This window comes from Macrobrachium nipponense, chromosome 32, assembly GCF_015104395.2.
Source record: "Macrobrachium nipponense isolate FS-2020 chromosome 32, ASM1510439v2, whole genome shotgun sequence".
NCBI classification, from domain to species: domain Eukaryota; kingdom Metazoa; phylum Arthropoda; class Malacostraca; order Decapoda; family Palaemonidae; genus Macrobrachium; species Macrobrachium nipponense.
The window spans coordinates 70,545,263-70,565,481 of record NC_061094.1 but is presented as its reverse complement, the minus strand read 5'-3'; the positions used below and the strand labels follow the sequence as shown (position 1 = coordinate 70,565,481).

At 37.6% G+C, this 20,219-nt stretch overlaps 1 protein-coding gene across 3 annotated transcripts in view; it reads right to left on the bottom strand.

Annotated features, from left to right (window-relative positions):
- LOC135207584 (E3 ubiquitin-protein ligase TRIM9-like) overlaps nt 1-20,219 on the bottom strand; it is a 326,773-nt gene that overhangs the window by 50,860 nt on the left and 255,694 nt on the right. For 2 of the 3 annotated variants that reach the window (XM_064239437.1, XM_064239436.1), the window contains exons 2-6: nt 4,534-4,629; nt 3,872-3,988; nt 2,968-3,084; nt 2,052-2,208; nt 1,717-1,755 (exon numbers count right to left, since the gene is read on the bottom strand). In XM_064239437.1, the coding sequence (XP_064095507.1) occupies nt 1,717-1,755; nt 2,052-2,208; nt 2,968-3,084; nt 3,872-3,988; nt 4,534-4,629 (526 nt within the window). The remainder of the gene's footprint in view (nt 1-1,716; nt 1,756-2,051; nt 2,209-2,967; nt 3,085-3,871; nt 3,989-4,533; nt 4,630-20,219) is intronic. The other variant, XM_064239438.1, reaches the window with a different exon arrangement.

Below are 20,219 nucleotides of genomic sequence, written 5' to 3'. Positions count from 1 at the left end.
ACACAAGCCTAAAATAAGTTTCATGTTTTATATAAAAAAAAAAAAAAACTGCATAGATAATTATGTTGGCTAAAAATGCCAAACCGGTGACATGATTACATTTAAGTATGCCAATGCTTATATTGCATTGTTGAAAGAATGAAGAAAATTAATATATATATATATATATATATATATATATATATATATATATATATATATGTGTGTGTGTGTGTGTGTGTGTGTGTGTGTGTGTGTGTGTGTGTGTGTGTGTTTGTGTGTGAAAATGTGGTAAATAAATGTTTTGAAGTAGCGAGAGAGAGAGAGAGAGAGAGAGAGAGAGAGAGAGAGAGAGAGAGAGAGAGAGAGAGAGAGCGTAAATTACAAGATGACATACGAATGAATTCGTTTATCCCCTTAATTTCACTGTAAATAGTAAGATTGTATACTTACCGTAGTATAATGCGTTGTATTTACGAGCATAATATGAAATATAATTCTTTTAAAGGACAAAATAAATAGGAATATCTACAATTTCTCGACATCATGCACCAAACCTCTCGAGAATTAGATGAAGGTTATATTTCCAGAATCAATAAAAAAAACGTACAAATAGAAACGCTAAAATTAATGGGATAATGGGAGCAATTCCACTTACAAAATAATACCGTAAAAACTAAGTATGGACAGCGCATGCACTCGCATTTACAAAGGGGGTGCAACTGCAAGCAATCCTATATTAATACAAATACCATTCACCAAGCAATAAAAACATCATACACATATACATACATACATATAAATATATATATAAACGCTATACAAAGTAACGGAAAATCACAGGGAATACAAAACCCTTTACAAGCTAATGTGTTTTATAAGACGTCGCGAGCATTTTCTGAAATATCAAGACATTGCATGAAGTTAATTACTGTCAGCCTGACAGCTTATGGGAGTAATTAAAAAAATATTCGAGTGAATATCTTCTATTTATTTTCAAATGTTTCTGTGACTGTCTTCAATGGTGATATAAAATGTTCATGCATGTTGTATTACATTAGTAAATGAACGTGAATTAATTTTTATGGAAGTTTGAGATAGGATTGGGTACTTATTGTCTTCCTATTCCTTTTATTGCCTCAGTGCTTTCTATAGTTCTACGCAGTAAATAAATAAATAATAAATAAATACCTAAGAAAATAAATAAAAAAAAATAAATAAAACGACAAATAAATAAACTAAATAAATAAAAGATAAATAAATGGAAAAAAAATTAAATAAAAAAATAAAAAAAAACTAAAAATAAATGGAAAAAAAATTAAATAAAAAGAAAAAAAATAATCAAAATGTAGAAATAGATTGTCACATTGCTTTGCACAAACTCCTACTGGGGACAGCCACACGAAAAAATATGAGAGTACTCCGAGAAAGCAGGAAGACAGAAGAGAAAATTTTGAAAAAAAAATTAATGTTTCAAGAATAGAACGCGTACAGTTCGAAGTGGGCTAGGATCACACACATAGTACAACATTATACGCAAACAAACTACTTGAGCATTCCAATGTAACGGGGAAAACTGAGGGTGAAATGAGAGAGAGAGATTTGTAAATAAACACACGACGAGAGACCACGACTACAATCCCTCCATGCTGAGAAAATGAACCGAATGCAGTCCTGAGTATAGGAAACGATCTTATAAAATATATAGTACGAAGTTTATATTTAAAAGTCTCCCACCTGAGCCGTCATCTGTCTGTTGGAGTGTTACATGAGGCCCTGGGACGGCGTGGAAGAAGAAGAATAGTTCTAGTTCTTTTTTTTATGAATATTTAAAGTGATTAGAAGGGAGCAATTTACATGACAAACGTGCACACATCAGTCTACGTGTAACGATTTATTATTTTCTTTTTATACACGGTATAATTCACACGTTATGGCTGGTCTCAAGTTACTCCTACAACAGTTTTTTTTTTTAAAGTTAATCATCACTAGCCATACCAAAAGTTATTGTTACTCGTCATTATGCATTCAAGAAAGCATTAATCAAGAGGTAGAGACGAGAAATGACTTACGTTTTAACTGTATAAACGTGAGTTGCTGGATGGCAGTCAGGAGCGTCTTGTCATCCAAGGTGAGGTTGAAGACGGGGGGTACCCTCGGCTCGGGTATCATGGTACGTTCCCAGTCCTCCGAGACTGTACATACCCTCTCCTCTAGGATGGCCTGCGCCTGGATTAAGGACAATAAATGACAGATCAATTAAACCGTCTTCTGATGCCACTGGGTAGACTCGTAGCCAATGGCATCCATGCTGTCTGGGTCAGTACAGTACGACACGAATCCTCAAGACCTGTCTACAGGCCAAACCAGTTTCTCTTGAAAGTTGCCCTCGCTCTGTCCTGGATTAAGATTCATTTCCATGAAAGCCTTCAGACGCTATTTTCATTACATTTATAATACATGACTTTACTTACAAAGACATGAAAAGCATCTCTGCCTGATTTTCAGTCTAAAAATACTCCATCAGAAAGCTACGTTTTAATACGTTTCAACAAAAAATAAATTTCAAAGAATTCAAAACAAGACAGCTTTCTTTATGCCACGGTTGAATCTTGCATGTGAAACTTACCAATGGCGACCAACATCAAAAGGTACCACATCAATTAAAGTTTTTTTTTTTTTTTAACCTTCCTGAAAGCATCTGTGCCTGAATTTCAGTCTAAAAATACTCCATCAGAAACCTACGTTTCAATGCGTTTAAACAAAACTAAATTCCAAAGTATTCGAAACAAGACAGATGCTAACCAGGGCTTTCTTTAAGCCACGGCTGAATCTTGCCTGTGAAGCTTACCAATGGCGACCAACAATATCAAAAGGTACCACACCAATTAAAGTGGGGTTTTACTGTGAAATTTACCAATGGCAACCAACAATATCTAAAGGTACCACACCAATTAAAGTTTTTTTTTTTCTTTTCTTTTTTTTTACCTCCATGAAAGAAGCAGGGTCGGATTCTTTGAGGGCCTCGATGCAGAAGTGGATGGTGGCCGTGGTGCCCTGCAAGGTATGTGTGTAGTCCTGTACCTGTTCTCTCAACGCATGAACCTGAGGGAAGATTAGGGCGACTCATTCCTGTCATTCCTAATTACTTAAGATACAGCAGATCTGGTTTTCTGGTATGATGTCCTGTATCATCTTCGAGTTACGAATTTCAATTCGCTGAAAAGGCCATTTACTATACATTCTTTAAAAAAAAAAAAGTGAGTTCGTGACACTAAGTTTTTTTTTTTTTTTTTAAATGGGTCGCTTTGCAATTCATCTAACGTACAGTTTGGGATTATCAACAAACGTCTATTCAGAAATCATTATTACTGTGGGATCATTCTGATAACCTAAGCATTTAATGAATTCCAATTATGCACCGTTTTCTAAAATTTGACGATAAAAAACGGGAGTTACACCACAAAATTTTTTTTATTATTTATTTTTATTTTGTGCTGTGTGTGGAGAGAGGAGAGAGAGAGAGAGAGAGAGAGAGAGAGAGAGAGAGAACAGCACAAATACAGGAATATGTCGTTTAATGGAAATGAAGCCAAAGATAGAGATTTTTTTCTTTTGAAAAAGAGAGAGAGAGAGAGAGAACCGCACAAATACAGGAATATGTCGTTTAATGGAAATGAAGCCAAAGATAAAGAGATTTTTTCTTTTGAGAGAGAGAGAGAGAGAGAGAGAGAGAGAGAGAGAGAGAGAGAGAGAGAGAGAGAGAGAGAGAGAGAGACCTGCAACATATACAGGAAAGTCTCGTTTAAATGGAAACCAGTCAAAAAAGACAAAGGGTACTGCAATGAGAAATTAAACCCCGCCTTTAAACCAGGTCGAATGACCTACCCACCTTGGCATCGCGCTGTCTCCTGACCCAGTTGATGAGGTCAGAACGTCTCGTTTGCAGAGCCTCCACCAGGGCATCCACTTGGGCAGCGATGACCCCTTCCACCTCACGGCAGTTTCCCTGGAAGCACGAGAAAGCACAAATGACGAGGTAGAATAAAATAACTTTATCTTATTTTATTTTATTAATCATTTACTATATTATCCGAAGCCATCAATCATTTCCTTGTGGTATGACTTACGAAATGTATTAGTCGATATGCATACTTGATGATTACAAGAAAAAAATATAATTTTGAAAAGAGAAAGAAAAAATGAATGCAATTAAATTACACTTCTACAGCCATTTATTTTATATATACTAATATACATATATATTATATATATTTAATATATAATGCCGTAGAGGTGAATTTTATTTGGATCATGTTTTTCCTCCCTTTTCCTTCTTTCTAAATTATGTACATTTTAAGTTAATTAGGAAGTCTGCAATATCGACTAATATAGGGTTACTACATTATATATATTATACATATATATTTATATATAATATACTATATATCTATATATATATAATATATATTAATATATATATACACACACACACAACACACACGAGAGAAGGGGGGTGTGGGGGAGGGGGAAGGAAGGGGCCAGCAGACTCACGTGGACTTCATCCGAGAGGGTCTTGAGCGTGTGGATGAATTCGGTAGCCGCCCGGGCCTTCTCGGATAGCTGTTGCAGAGCTTGCGACAACTCCGTCTGCAAATGCAAAATGAAGCAATCAGTCAATGTGAGTGCAATTAAATAACACAATTAAAGTAACGTCATTGAGGAACATCATCAAGTTACATTTTCCCCGTTTAAAAGTAAGGCTACTTTACATCTGATACTAGATGTTACGTGTTGCCTCATCGGCGTAATATATTTTCACTTATAAATATTTTCCTTCCTATTAAAAACGGACACACCTGGATATACTTAGTAATGATGGAATAATATGATCGATATTTTTGCCAATATTCCTCAAATAACAATGATTACCTGTAGAGAATAACTCATTTGCAGCTTGTCTGATGTACACCAATGAAAAATGAAAACAGTATATTGTAAGGCAGATCAGCATTAAAGCGCAAAATTTTATTCAAGTTTCTTATCATTAAAACGTACATCAACATTTTCACTATCTGCCAAAACTTTAATTACAAAAGGAAGAGTTAATAATTCAGCCTCACACAGACATTAACAAAAGAAAGAACGAATAATTAATGATATACATAAGTAAAATCAGCAAGGTAAATATAATAAGAAACTAGACGGTTTCAAGTTTCCTAGCAATAATTCCCCCCCCCTCCATCCTCCTCCTCCTCCTCCTCCTCCTCCTCCTCCTCCTCCTCCTCCTCCTCCTCCTCTTATTACTACGACCACCGAAGTGAATGTTTAATTAAAGATATAGAAAAGTAAGACACGAGACAAACAAAACAAGAAACTATTACAGATTTCAAGTCTTCTTGTATTGCTTCTTACCTGATTCTTCTTCTTCTTCTTCTCCTCCTCCTCCTACGCCATTACGTCCAGAACAACACAGACAAAATCCATCAAACCACGTCAACAAGGATGGTAACTTTGACACGATCGACGAAAACAACTTTGTGCATTTTTTTTAAATGAGTAAGACTGTTTTCCTCTTTCCAGCAGATTGTAAACAATCGACAGATTGGAATACGAGAAATGAAAGAGTGAAAGGGTAATGAGGGGAGATGAAGAGCGAGGGGAAATGAATAAGGAAAGGGGAAGAATAGGGAAATGCGATGAGCAATTAAATGTCAGGAGAGGAAATGAGAGAGAATGATGGTGGATATAAAAAAAAAAGGGGGAGGGGTGATAGAGGAGGAAAGGAAGAAATAACAGAAAAATAGGAAATGCGATGAGCACGAAATTGTCATGAGAGGAAATGAGAGAAAGATGGTGGACGCAAAGAAAAAGGATATATGAGGAAAGAGAGAAATATGAGGTAAATAAAAGGAAAGAAACCACGGAAGGGAAAAAAACGATATACGTAAATAGCGAAGAGAAAAATTGGATAAACATGAGAAGGGACAGAGAAAGAATTGGAGAAAGACGCGAAGAAACGACGGGATCGAGAGGGAAAGGATAAACAAGAAAAAGGATACACGAGAAAAAGGGATAAACGAGGAGAAAATAGCATGGACAGGAAGAGAGGACGAAACAAGAAAAACAAAGAGGGGGACGAGAAAATGAGAGTGGAAATAAAATGACGTAGAGAAAAACAGAATGAATAAGGAAATGGAAGAGAATACAGGAAACAGAGCGAAAGGGGAATGCATGAATACACAGGAGCGTAAAACAGGATAAATAAAAAAAAAGAATAAGTGAAAAGCAGGAGGAGGAATAAGCGAAGTATATAATAATTAAACGAATAGAATTTTGATATATGGATGAGGAAAGGATGGAAAACTTAAAACTGAAAAGTGTTATAATGGGAGCAGGCCTATATATATGCTATTTTCGCTTACACGGGGAGTAAGCCTGCACACTACTTTGTTGGTGCTTGGGAGGGAAGTATAGGAAAGGTCTATGAAGAGCCTAAAAAGGTCTGAAAAAAGGTGTTTCGCGTCGAGTTAAAGATACAGGAATTATAGGATAGGATATTGATGATTTATTTATTAGAGTGAAAATGTTAAGAATAAATAATTTGCATGTTAAACAATACAGAACAATTATTTCTAATAAAATATAGAGTATTGATTATAATTTTCGTTGGTGAAACAAGGCTCTACTTGACCGTAGATTTTACCATTTTAATTTACGTTAAAAATTTGGAAAATAATGTTTACAACTTGTGCGTGAGGGAAAAAAAAAAAACTTGCACACGTCCTGAGTAAGCTGGAGGTCAGATCACGCCTTGTTATGACACACTAGAGGACTACTTCGAAAGTCCCTTTTATATATATATATATATATATATATATATATATATATATATATATATATATATATATATATATAAATCTTTGCGACCACATCATCTGCCGATCATCAAACAGAATCATATATTCTCATCATTAGTGAATGACAAAAGAAGCGATTTTTTTCCACATCATTACAGCGGAGAACATCAAAGAGGATGTGAGGAGTCAAAGGGCAGGTGGCTTGGGAGGAGGAGGAGGAGGAGGAGGAAAGGGGAAATAAGTTAACGAGGTTACCCTAAAATAATCTCTCTGTCTGCCTCAATATTTATCACAATGAACATTTTCTGTTGGACATGATAGACAGATCTCTCTCTCTCTCTCTCTCTCTCTCTCTCTCTCTCTCTCTCTCTCTCTCTCTCTCTCTCTCTCTCTCTCCTGTTGCTTGAGCGGTTACAAATTTAGTTCACCTTTGGACTACCAACGTTCGAACTCTGTGTGTACGTGTGTGTGTGTGTGTCTACCCTTTTAATGATTATAACTTCAGACTTTCATTATCCACTTCAGCGTTTTCATTAACCTTCTTCGTAAGAAATATTAACAATCATAATTGACAGCCAATTTACAGAGAATCATCTCTTAACATACACTATCGATTATTTTATCTTCCAGAATCTTCTGTCACGGCATCTCCAAGGGATCTGGGATACAGCAACTGCCCAGAACTCTATTCTTTATGCTCTACCGCAGTCCTCCTTGCAAATTCACGCAATCAGGTGAAATCTTCTTTTTTTTTTTATCTTTTACACATTCCTACAGTCTTGTGATATGATTTTCTGGCTAAATAATATATAACCTCTTGGTTATATATATTATTTAGCCTTGATCTTACTATTTATTAAAGTTTTATCTGTAAAAATAAGTAAATTGCAAGGAATATATTATATATATATATATATATATATATATATATATATTATATATATATATATATATATATATATATATGTAATAGTGGTGGGCACAGTGTCTCGTTATTCCAAAGGACAATAACTTAATAATACTTAAGAAAAAGGCACGAAACGGATATAAGGAGAAAGAGAAAAGGGAATACGATAATGACTTTTCTTTGCGAAGGGATTTTGTTACTCAAAACATTAGGCTTTTAGCCATTAGACATCTGGTTTTCATCTCCCCCAAAAAGCCTCTGTCCGTACCAGCGATTAGTGACCAGCGATATCGCCCAGGCATCTTCGAGAAATTGGAAAACTACTCTCATTAGCGCCTATGACTAATCGCCGTTCCCTTCTGAACAGGTCAGAGAGAGCCATCTGGCATACGTTAAAAAGGAATTCTATGACCCGTTGTTAGAAAGAGGGAAGTACCAAATTCTTAAAAGCTCCACCCTCCCAAAGGTAGGCCTCTAGTATCGACGAATCAAAAGCCATGAGTGTTGGTCATAAGACAGCCCAAAAGGGGTATCAACGAATGACCTATGAAGTTACCAAGGGATACGCCCCTAAGAAGCCAGGACATGAAGAAGGAGGCGTATACAAATTCAAAGCCTACGAATTACTGTAGAAGACCTGACAGGAAGGCGGTCTTGTATAATGTTTGCAGCCACTAAGGCACAAGAAGTCTTTCAGAAAATGCCACACCCAGTCAAAATCCAAAAATCCAAAGGCGGGGCTAAGGAGATTTCAACTGAACAAAAAGCGAGACAGAGAGAGAGCAGGCAAGAGGGAGCAGAGAAAAAAGGGGAACAGAGACAGCCAAGAGAGAGAACAACCGGGGAGACCTGAGGGAGAACTGCAGTGGCATGGCCGTGAAACAGAGAAGGACGAAGAAATCCCCAGAAGAAGAACAGGTGCAAAAGTGTGGTGTGCGAAGCAATCAAGACAGTGAAAGTGACAATCAATACTCAGTAAAATTCCCTTGTGCCTATAGACTCGTAATTACAACAAGTGCCAATTAAGTTTTATCAGTCCAAGAGCCCAGTAACTCAGAAGGTGGAAAACATGTGTAAGAACCCCTAACGAAGAATAAACTTAATGCAAAGAAACATATCAATTAATTTCTCATCCTAACAGAACCCCTTTACCTAATTCTCCAAAGTATAGCCTCCAGTGTCGGCACACGTTACCTTAGATCTGTGCAAAGAAAGTAAGTACCGTCACAGATTTATTGGTGGCAGAGCGGTGGGATACGATGAGATAAAGATTGATATAGTGACAAGATTAATTGATGTCGAGCGGTATGATAGGAAGACAAAGACACAGCAAAGAAATGATGATCAGCGACGCGAATGACAGTTAAAAACAGCGGCCGCGAAACGGAATCAAAAGTTTAGTGTCGGCATAAGAGATTTCAATCCATTCACGCCACTCGAAATAGAAGGTTCTCCCCCAAAAAGACAGTACCAGTGCTTCCCCAAATTCAAAGACAGTTATCGAGTCGTAACAATAAAAGCGCTCCAAAAAAAAAAGCCACCCACACTTTGCGAAAGAAAAACTCCACTCCGAAGAACAGTAAAAGAACTTCCACTAGAAGAACAAGATATCGAAAGCGTAAAGAATATATCAAGAGGAAAGAAAACATAATCCCGAAAACGCAACAGTCAACGCAATCGAGAGAGAGAGAGAGGTCCCCTTTCCCGAAGAGAAGAAGAGAGAGAGAGAGACAACCAAAACACATCATTCAACGCGCTGGTAGGCGAACGCAAGCTGTCAGACGTAAACCCGGATGTCGAAGACGACGAAAGAAGTTAAGTCCAAATAAATGTCCCACACTTACATAACATTAAACTTTATTAAGAGTAAATTACGCGATTAACATTTCAGTTAGACAATTCCTGGTATTTCAAGATTAAAAGATTTTCACACTGAACCTTTTTTTTGGCAACGAAACTCTATATTTCTTCATTTTACTAATTATAACTAATCAGCTACTAAGACCTTTTCCCGAACATTTGTATTTACTAACCAATAACTTTAAATTTTAATTTGAATTTTGATTGTGTCATTTTATGTTATTTTTTTGTTTTGGATTTGGTTTTTTTGTGATTTTCTTGTACTTTGTTTTTTTTTGTTTTAGTATTTGCTTTTTACTTTTATTCGTTACGTCGAATGAATGTTTACTTGTTTTTATTTTGTTTGTTTAGGATAACAAGGGTAATTCACGGGAGGTCTCTCGTTAGCGTACACTTTACGGTCAGTTCAGTATCGTTTTACCAGTACTGTTAAGAGGGTTTTTGTTGTTGTTTAAGAATCGCTTACCGATAACGTAAGACTTTGAGAATATTTCTGGGGAAAATTCTTTTATTTTTTATGGTGATCGATACTTTCGTAAAAACAATTTATTGTTATCATTTCCTTTTGGGATATTACCGTCATAACTTTGATACTTTTAATGATACTCAGTACTTAAGAAAATTTCCATTAACGAGTCGATGGTCAAAGGGAGACCGACTCATCAGAACGTAAGAACGCTTGTGCTCACGAGAAGTCAAAACAACAAGGAAATTACCATGCCGGAAGTACACAGTCCGCGAATTCGAACGCAGCAGTAATGGGAACACATAAGAGACATGTGATTAATCACATAGCTAAATTTTGCGGAAGAAAGAACGGTCAGTTAGCTTGTAACTTAGAGAACTGGATAGAGCAAGTGGAGACACGCCTAGATAGCATAACGGGGACAGATAGAGAAAAGCTTATTGAAGCCAAGAGTTATCTTGATTTGGAAGCCGGAGGAGACTTAGAACGATACGTCCACTCCGAGGACTTACCGAGATCTTAAGATTGGGAAGAACTGAAACGGTATTTTAGGAAGGTTTATTACACGTTGGTGAAAGAGATCCAGTTACTAGCTTGGCAAGATAGTGCGTCAATTTAAGTTAGACGAAAGACGTTATCAAGAGTTTAGCTCTCAGTTGTATAACAATATGAATGAATGGGGTAACTTCATGGAATCCACAGGTTGGATAGAGGTAGAAGGAGGCAAGCAAAAAATGCTAATGAGTCATGTTAAAAAAATATTTAGACTAGCAATAATGATTGGAAGCCTGCCAACGGAAGTCATTGCAAGGATGACACGTAAGTGGGAGACATCCGATGATGTAGCAGAGATTGAAGAGGAGGAAACAAAAATCATAGGCAGAAGACCTGAAGGGAATCCTATATACAGACCTTTAGTCGCTATAGGACAAAAGGAAAGAGGTCCAAATAGATCTAGGACACCATCTAGAAAGCAGAATAAGATGCCAGGTAAATCTTCTCAAGGAGGATTTTCGACAGTCACGTGTTTATAACTGTCAGAAGAGAGGACCATTATGCCAGTGACTGCCGAGGGATAGCCTTCTGTCCTTTCCATAAGAGAACAGGACATAGTGCTCGAGAATGCAGAAATAAATTTGTTTCAGCTCCTAGAGGTAGATCTCAGTCGAGAGGCAGAGGTAGAAACCAAAGTCAATCTCCCCCAGTTAGAGGAAATAGGATTCCGTCCCAAATAGATATGCTAATCAAACAGCAAGTATAGGGTATCAATCCAGTTCAGTCAATGTCAGACGACGCAATGGGAAATTTTCTGCTACTGGTACAATGAATCTTCCTCTATAACAGAGAGAACGTCCGGAATGTCAAGGCTAAGTCAAGCTACACAGGTTAGCAAAGTTGATGTAGGGAATGAATATAATTATAGACCCTTATTTCCCGCACATGTCGGTCTAGAGAAACCTATTGTTACATTCTTTGATACAGGTAGTCCTAAGAATATAATGTCAGAAAAGGTGTATCGGTTGTATTTTTCTCACTTAAGTTTGAACACAGCAGTAGATTGTAGAATCACAGACGTCCAGGGTAATGATATTCACGTAATTGGACAGTTAGATTTTCCATTTAGGCTAGGAAGAATTGCTCTAAGAGAAAATGTTCTGGTAGCCAGAGATATACAATTAGCTTTTGCTCATTTGCTGATAGGTTATCCAAACTATGGCTAGACAAGGATAAGCATTGATGCCCCAAGAGAACAACTAGTGATTAAACAACGGTCGTGAGATTTTCTAGAATACCAATATGCAAGCCATTAAAAGAACCCAGACTCAAGAGAATCCCACACTGAAAGGTATCTTAAAGAAGGATAAGACAGGGGAAGATATCCAGAATGCATCACGAGTTCACAACAGATCATTAACCTCTTAGAATCAAATCAATGCACTTATTTAAAGTTATGAGAGGGAATTAAGACTTAAACCAGGAGAAAGTACTTGGGTAGAATGTACAGTAAACCCAATTTTTGAAGGGAAGGAAATTCTCACACTTACTGAAAAGTCGCAAGTAAACGGAATACATTATTCTTCTAGTTTACATGAAGTCAGACAGAGCAAAATAGCGTTACAGATTACGAATAACAGAGGAGGAAAGGTTAAGTTAACACCAGGTACAGAGATAGGCCTAGCAGAAGTAGTACTCCATACCTATCCGAGTTGTAGAAGGGAAACGGTAGCCGCGATCCGTAAGGAAATGAAAATTATGCTCAGGACATAAAACTGAGAAGAGCTAAGATAGGATTTCATTTAAAGGACATTAAGGAAAACCATGTTAGAGAAGAATTCATAGACTTATTGTGCGAATATAAGGATATAGTCGCTCTTGACGGCGACACCTTGGGAAATACACGCGAAATAACGCACAAGATAGACATTCCATCGAACACAAAGCCAATTTACATACCAGCTTACAGAGTAGCACATTCCCAGAAGGAGATCATTGAAAGAGAAGTACAAAGAATGAATAGGCAAGGAATAATAGAACCATCTAAATCCCCATGGTCTTCTTTCCACTTTTGCTAGTTCCTAAAAGGGACAAAACTTATAGAATAGTTGTGGATTTCAGAAAATTGAACCAAATTACTGAAAATGATCCTTATCCAATGCCGTCAATGCGAGATCTTATCGCCACTATAGGATCCAAGAGATACTTCACCACTATAGATTTATTGCAGGGATTCTTGCAAATCCCTCTAGACGAAGAAAGTAAACCTTTGACTGCTTTTTCCACTAGTAACGGCAGATACCAGTATGTAAGAATGCCCTTTGGTCTAAAGTCAAGCCCGGTAACTTTTGTAAGATTAATGGATAAAATTTGGGCGATTTACTAGGCAAGGACGTACACTGTTACATAGATGATTTAGTAATAGCAACAGACACTATAGAGGAACACATAGACTTAGTCAGAGAAGTCCTAAAGAGATTAAGAAAAGCCAACCTGAAGCTTAAACTAAAGAAATGTAACTTCCTTAAAGGAAAATAGACTACCTTGGCATACACTAAGTAGAAAAGGGCGTAGAAGTAAACGACTTAAAGATTAAGTCAATCAAGGAATATCCTACACCTCAGTGCAAGAAGGACGTAAAGTCATTCTTAGGTTTAGCAGGTTTTTACCGCAAGTTCATAGGGAACTTTGCAGTCGTATCAGCTCCACTAACTGAACTTTAAAGGAACACGTCTCATTTATATGGACAGACAAGCAGCAAGAAGCATTGATGAATTGAAAGAAAGATTAACACACCCGCCAGTACTTAGCTCCACAGCTTTGGCAAGAATTCTTTTTAGCCACGGACGCAAGCCACATTGGTATAGGAGCATGTTTAATGCAAAGACAAGATAACAAGTATAATGCCATAGCTTATTACAGTAGGAAATTAAAGCCCTCAGAAGTGAACTACTCAGTAACAGACCTCGAGTCTCTAGCTATAATAGACGCTTTAAAGCATTTCAGATATATCATTTTGGTTACAAGATAACCGTGGGTTCACGGATCATTCAGCTGCAGTAGAAATGTTAAAGAACCCTAATTTTTCTGGACGAAGAGCCCGTTGGTTCATGACAGCCCAAGATTATGACTAGAAGTGAAATATGTCCCTGGGAAGACGAATAAGGTAGTCAGATGCATTATCAAGATATGTATCACAAGGTGATAGTATAAATATGATAAGTCAAGAAGAAGAAAAGAATGAAACAATGTGCAATGACGTAAATGTACTCACCATGCATTATACATGAGGAGCTTTCCCGGCAAAATTTCATAAAAGAACAAGAAGAGATGAAGATATAAGGACTGTTTAAATACGTAGAAACGAAAGAAAACACAGCCAACAAGAATTAACCGAACTAGGTAGGAAGGTTGGATGTCCCACAGATGCATAACGGACATAGATGGCGTATTAATTTGGATGTGTCACGAATATGATCCATTTGGTCAATTTCTAGGTGTACTGCACAAAAGGTAGTACCTAAGAGTCTAAGAAAAAAGGTCATTGAGCTAATGCACGACGATGACATGAGAGCTCACCCAGGGAAGGGATGAGACAATTAGACTAATCCAGAGAACTTTCCATTGGAAGGAATTCACAAGGATGTTTAGTAATTATGTGAAGAGCTGCAATACATGCAACAGCTACAAGGGAAGAAACAGACAAGGAAGTACCACTAGGGAAATATCCTATCCCACAGACTCCTTTCGAAAGAGTATCTATGTGATCTTGATCAACTAATCGTTCATACCACGAGTAAAGGGAATAAGAAGTATACTAGTATGTATCGACGCGCTCACGAGATATACAGAGTTGGTACCACTAACTAGTAAAAGTGCCAAGGAATGTGCAACCGCTCTCTTTGATAAGATATTTTGCAGATATTCTGCCCCACAGCTCATATTCTCTGATAATGGGACCGAGTTCAACAACTCATTAGTTCAAGAAAGAATTTGTAACGCCTTTAAGGTAGAAAAGGTAGCGATACAGCCGTATCACCCAGCTAGTAATGGCTTAGTAGAAAGGAATAACAGGAAGGTTTTAGACGTATTACGTCACACAGTAGGACAGGATCCTGACTGGGACGTCAATTTACCTTTAGTCCAATATCATTAAATGCAAGGCATCATACGAGTATTCGTGCACTCCCATAAAAGCTTTGATGGGATATGAACCCAGATTACCTTATGCATGGCTGAAATCAGCAATACAGCCAAATTACTCTGAAGATATCATGAAGATAAGAATCGGAAACTTTAAAGTAATCCACAAGCAATTACACAAGAATCTAGAAGAACCCAGCAGAATATGATAGAGAAGCATCAAGAAGGATTAAGGCCTGTAGACTACAAGAAAGGAGATGAAGTCTATATTAAGAAGGAAGTAAGAAGTGGTATTAATTATAGTTAGCCACAAAAATTCACAGGACATTACAAAGGTCGTAGACGTACAAGAAACTAAGATAAAGGTTAAGAAAATGAATAACCAAATGCCTTCCACATATGCTGAATCATTAGAAGAAGAAGAATTTTGGATAAACAAGGACAAGGTCAAGAGAACCGAAGAAGTTGAAGAATCCGAAATGACACGAGACGTCAGAAGAAATTCCAGAAGAAGGAACTAGATATAACCTAAGAAATAGAAGAGTCACTTTTCAGTGAAACAGAAGAACAAACCCATTAATTCATCCCATTATTCCCATGTATTTATTTGATTTCTTTATTGCTAAGTTTACCTTCATCGGTCGACTTAGGAATAATCTTTTATTGTTACAATTCTTACTTTAATTAGTCGGTTTGTAGCAATTTTTTTGAGTTACGTGCACTAACTTCAAATTTATTTTGACTTGAAGGGAATTATTTGGGTATGTAAGAAACGATTCAATGCGCAGTATAAGAATTTCAAGACGTATATTAAGTTTAAATCGTTCCATAAGAACATTCTTAGAAGTAAAAGAATAAATAAGAAGGTTAAGATAGACATTAAGAGATTTTTAAGATAGAGAATTCGTTTTAGAAATGATCAAGATTTTGAAGGGGTAATTAATACACTTACTTTGTTCAAATCCATTAGATGTTGATTGATGAAAAAACTTACTATTAAGATATTAATCGATGAAGACTCACTAACAAGAAGTTAATTGATGAAGACTCATTAACAAGATAGTAGTTGTTGAAAACTTACTAACAAGATATTGATTGGTGAAAACTTACTAATTGTTGTCACAGTAGAAGAAACCTACAAGTATTAACCACTAACCGGTTCCTTTAACCGAGTTGCCAATTTTGTTTTAGTATCAAGCAGTGAAAGTTATATAGTTTAATGTTACAAACGGTTAACTCAGAAAATTACAAGTAAAGAATGTACAATGAAATTTTGCATAAACACAATACACAATCTCAGTAGAAAGTCAAGGACACACTTGTTATTGCATACAAATACACAAGGATATTTTCTCCAAGGACTTGTCACCAAGTAGCAGGTCGCAGCCAACAAGAAGCCATCAAGTGTCGTCAACGAAGAACGAAGTTTATTTTCCATAAAGAAAGACGATATCCACCTAGATAGAATAGGACTGAGGACTGAACCAATCACGTACTGTAAACTTGGATAGTTACCCATTATTTTTGCTTCTACCATGCATTTATATAACTTTGTGACTTAAGGGCTTATGTATGTTTAACTTTCAGTTTTTCTTATTTTTTGGTGATTTTATTTTGTTTTGTTTTGCATTCAGTTTTTCACGTTTCTTAATGTGATTTACTCATATTTGAATTCAGTTTGATGATTCTTTTAATATTACTTAATCAAGTACTTGTTCATATTCATATTCAGTTTTTATGTTTCTCTGAATGTTACTTACTCAAGAATTTACTCATGACAATTCAATTTGATTGTTGCCCTTAAAGAACGTACTTAATCAAGGATTTGCTCATGTTTACATTCACTTTTGATGTTTTTGAGTTAAAGTTTTCAATATGATTTCCAAGAAGCATAAGTTAGGAGTCCTCTTGTAGGTATAATAATATTTGCTTCAGCTTTAGATAACGCTGTCGGAGTCAGGCGATAAGGTAGGGGGCCGAGACTGTAATAGTGTGGCACAGTGTCGTTATTCCAAAGGACAATAACTTAATAATACTTAAGAAAAAGGCACGAAACGGATAATAAGGAGAAAAGAGAAAAGGGAATACGATAATGACTTTTCTTTGCGAAGGATTTTGTTACTCAAAACATTAGGCTTTTAGCCATTAGACATCTGTTTTCATCTCCCCCAAAAAGCCTCTGTCCGTACCAGCGATTAGTGACCAGCGATATCGCCCAGGCATCTTCGAGAAATTGGAAACTACTCTCATTAGCGCCTATGACTAATCGCCAGTTCCTTCGTGAACAGGTCAGAGAGAGCCATCTGGCATACGTTAAAAAGGAATTCTATGACCCGTTGTTAGAAAGAGGGAAGTACCAAATTCTTAAAAGCTCCACCCTCCCAAAGGTAGGCCTCTAGTATCGACGAATCAAAAGCCATGAGTGTTGGTCATAAGACAGCCCAAAAGGGGTATCAACGAATGACCTATGAAGTTACCAAGGGATACGCCCTAAGAAGCCAGGGACATGAAGAAGGAGGCGTATACAAATTCAAAGCCTACGAATTACTGTAGAAGACCTGACAGGAAGGCGGTCTTGTATAATGTTTGCAGCCACTAAGGCACAAGAAGTCTTTCAGAAAATGCCACACCCAGTCAAAATCCAAAAATCCAAAGGCGGGGCTAAGGAGATTTCAACTGAACAAAAAGGCGAGACAGAGAGAGAGCAGGCAGAAAAGGGAGCAGAGAAAAAAGGGGAACAGAGAAGCCAAGAGAGAGAACAACCGGGAGCCTGAGGGGGAGAACTGCAGTGGCATGGCCGTGAACAGAGAAGGACAGAAGAATCCCCAGAAGAAGAAAGGTGCCAAAAGTGTGGTGTGCGAAGCAATCAAGACAGTGAAAGTGACAATCAATACTCAGTAAAATTCCCTTGTGCCTATAGACTCGTAATTACAACAAGTGCCAATTAAGTTTTATCAGTCCAAGAGCCCAGTAACTCAGAAGGTGGAAAACATGTGTAAGAACCCCTAACGAAGAATAAACTTAATGCAAAGAAACATATCAATTAATTTCTCATCCTAACAGAACCCCTTTACCTAATTCTCCAAAGTATAGCCTCCAGTGTCGGCACACGTTACCTTAGATCTGTGCAAAGAAAGTAAGTACCGTCACATATATATATATATATATTTCTATATAATATATAGATATATATTATAATATAATGCACCAAATGTTTCTTTCCCATAATAATAATAATAATAATAATAATAATAATAATAATAATAATAATAATAATAATAATAATAATAATAAACTATCAAAAGCATCTTACTCTGCAGCCACAAAGTACGTAAATGTATTAGATTGTTTAATAGTTTATTAACATTTATTAATAAATTGTTTAATAACGTATTAAATTGTATCAATTACAAGCTCTATCCAGCTGAGTATTTACAAGGAAATGGTATCTCTGCCTTTCGTGGTATCCTTGAAAAAAAAAAAAAAAAAACAAAAAAAACAAAAAAAAGAAAAAAAAAAGCAGAGTGAACACAAGTGAGTGTAAATTGACACAGATCCGCGAAAATTAACTCGTACGAACAGCAAACAGGTGCGCGGTCGTAAACGCCGAAGTGATTATACACAGTTTCGCCAAATTATGAGCTTTGGTAAATATGCACACATAACATATGCTTGAGACTGTACTTCCCAGCTCAGAGGAGATGGCAGAGGAATTAGAGGCCAGGAGCCCCAGTAGACGGAAGGAAGATCTTGATAAAAATAAAAATACTTAAAATGGAAGTTTAGTCATTTCTGACAGAGTTCGAGGAATAACTGTACTGGGTAAATGTGAAGATCAGGGGCGTTCGTAGTCATTTTGGGGCCCGGGGGGCACAGTCCTCCTATGTGGAGGGGAGGGTAGCGAGCCAAAGCAGCTGGGAGAAAATTTTTAGAATATGAGCAATTGTAGGATCATTTTAAAGGCACTTGTAAATGCAAATTTACATTGGATTTAGCTTGTCCTGTCATATAGCAGCAATGGTTAAATTTGCTTTTTTTTTGGGGACACCCTCACTTTGTTGAGGGCCGGGGGGGGGGTGGGGGGGGGGGGGGGGGGGGGGGTGGGGGGGGGGGGGGTGGGGGGGGTGGGGGGGGGGGGGGGGGGGGGGGGGGGGGGGGGGGGGGGGGGGGGGGGGGGGGGGGGGGGGGGGTGGGGGGGGGGGGGGGGGGGGGGGGGGAATATTTCAATAACCCCCCCCCCCAACCTCAGGAACGCCAATGCTCAAGATTCCTATGTACTGCAGTTCCAGCACAATCGAGAAAGAATGGTGAGAAGTTCTTTTCTTATAAAAATGGTCATAACGTCGCTAAACCTTCATGTGAAGGTGACAGGACCGAACCGTCCTGGAATCTGACGATTCCCATGTATTCCAGTATTCCTTGATGTCGACTGGAATCCAGATGATTCAATCTAGCTAAGAACCTGAAAGAAAGAATGAAATGAGAGGAACATATGTGAAAAACGCCTCTTGAAAGAATGGCGGCTATAGAAATTTGGGGAAAATGGGGGATAAGAATTCCCGAGCCTGAAGAAAGGAAAACAAAAAGTCACAAGTAGTAAACCGAACCTATCAACAAAATGTCTATCAATACGAACATTTTATTTTTTTTATTTCAGTAGGTGGAATAAGCCAACCAAGAGGGTCACTGACTTGAAATTCAACCTCCACACTGCAGCGGTAACTGATCGTGATACAGAGCCGGGAATTTTGCATCGGCCCGGGGGTGAGACGCGAGCGAACCCGCAACATCTGAGTGTGGCATGCCACGACGCTAACCACTTGTAATATACCAGCGGACACCCTTGAGAAGACAAGTTATGATCAAATCGGTTCTACGATTCCGAGTAAGGAGATAATTCTGGGTCGATCTTGGCGTTTATCGGATACAACCCCGAGGGAAAAAAAAGAGATCTCGAATTACAACTTTTAATGACCAGTTCATAAAGAGAGACTCATGTCCATGGGATGAGGGGGAGGGGGAGGGGGAGAGAAGAGGGGGTGGGGGTGGGGAGGGGTTTGCAGGGGGGGAGGGGGGGGGGGGGTAAACCCCAAATCATGCCAAGTCGGAACCGGTTGGTCAACAGGTAACCGACAACATCTCTCTCTCTCTCTCTCTCTCTCTCTCTCTCTCTCTCTCTCTCTCTCTCTCTCCCCACGCACTTACACACACAATTTCTGCAAACTAACAATATCATTATACACTTATGGACATATATAATACCCGTTATTCTCTAGTAAAGTAATACACAAAAGGATTACTTTACTAAAAGCATTAGCAAAAGCGGATTTCCCTTTACCAAGAATTCTACTTTTTTTTTTTCCCTCGTAATTGTATCTGGCAGAGATTCAGTTACAAGAGTTACAAGAATGTATAATAATCGAGTTACAAGAATGTAAAATAATAATATGTAAAATAATTGACAAATAGATATGAATAATTACACGACAACCCCTCAAGACACGAGTTA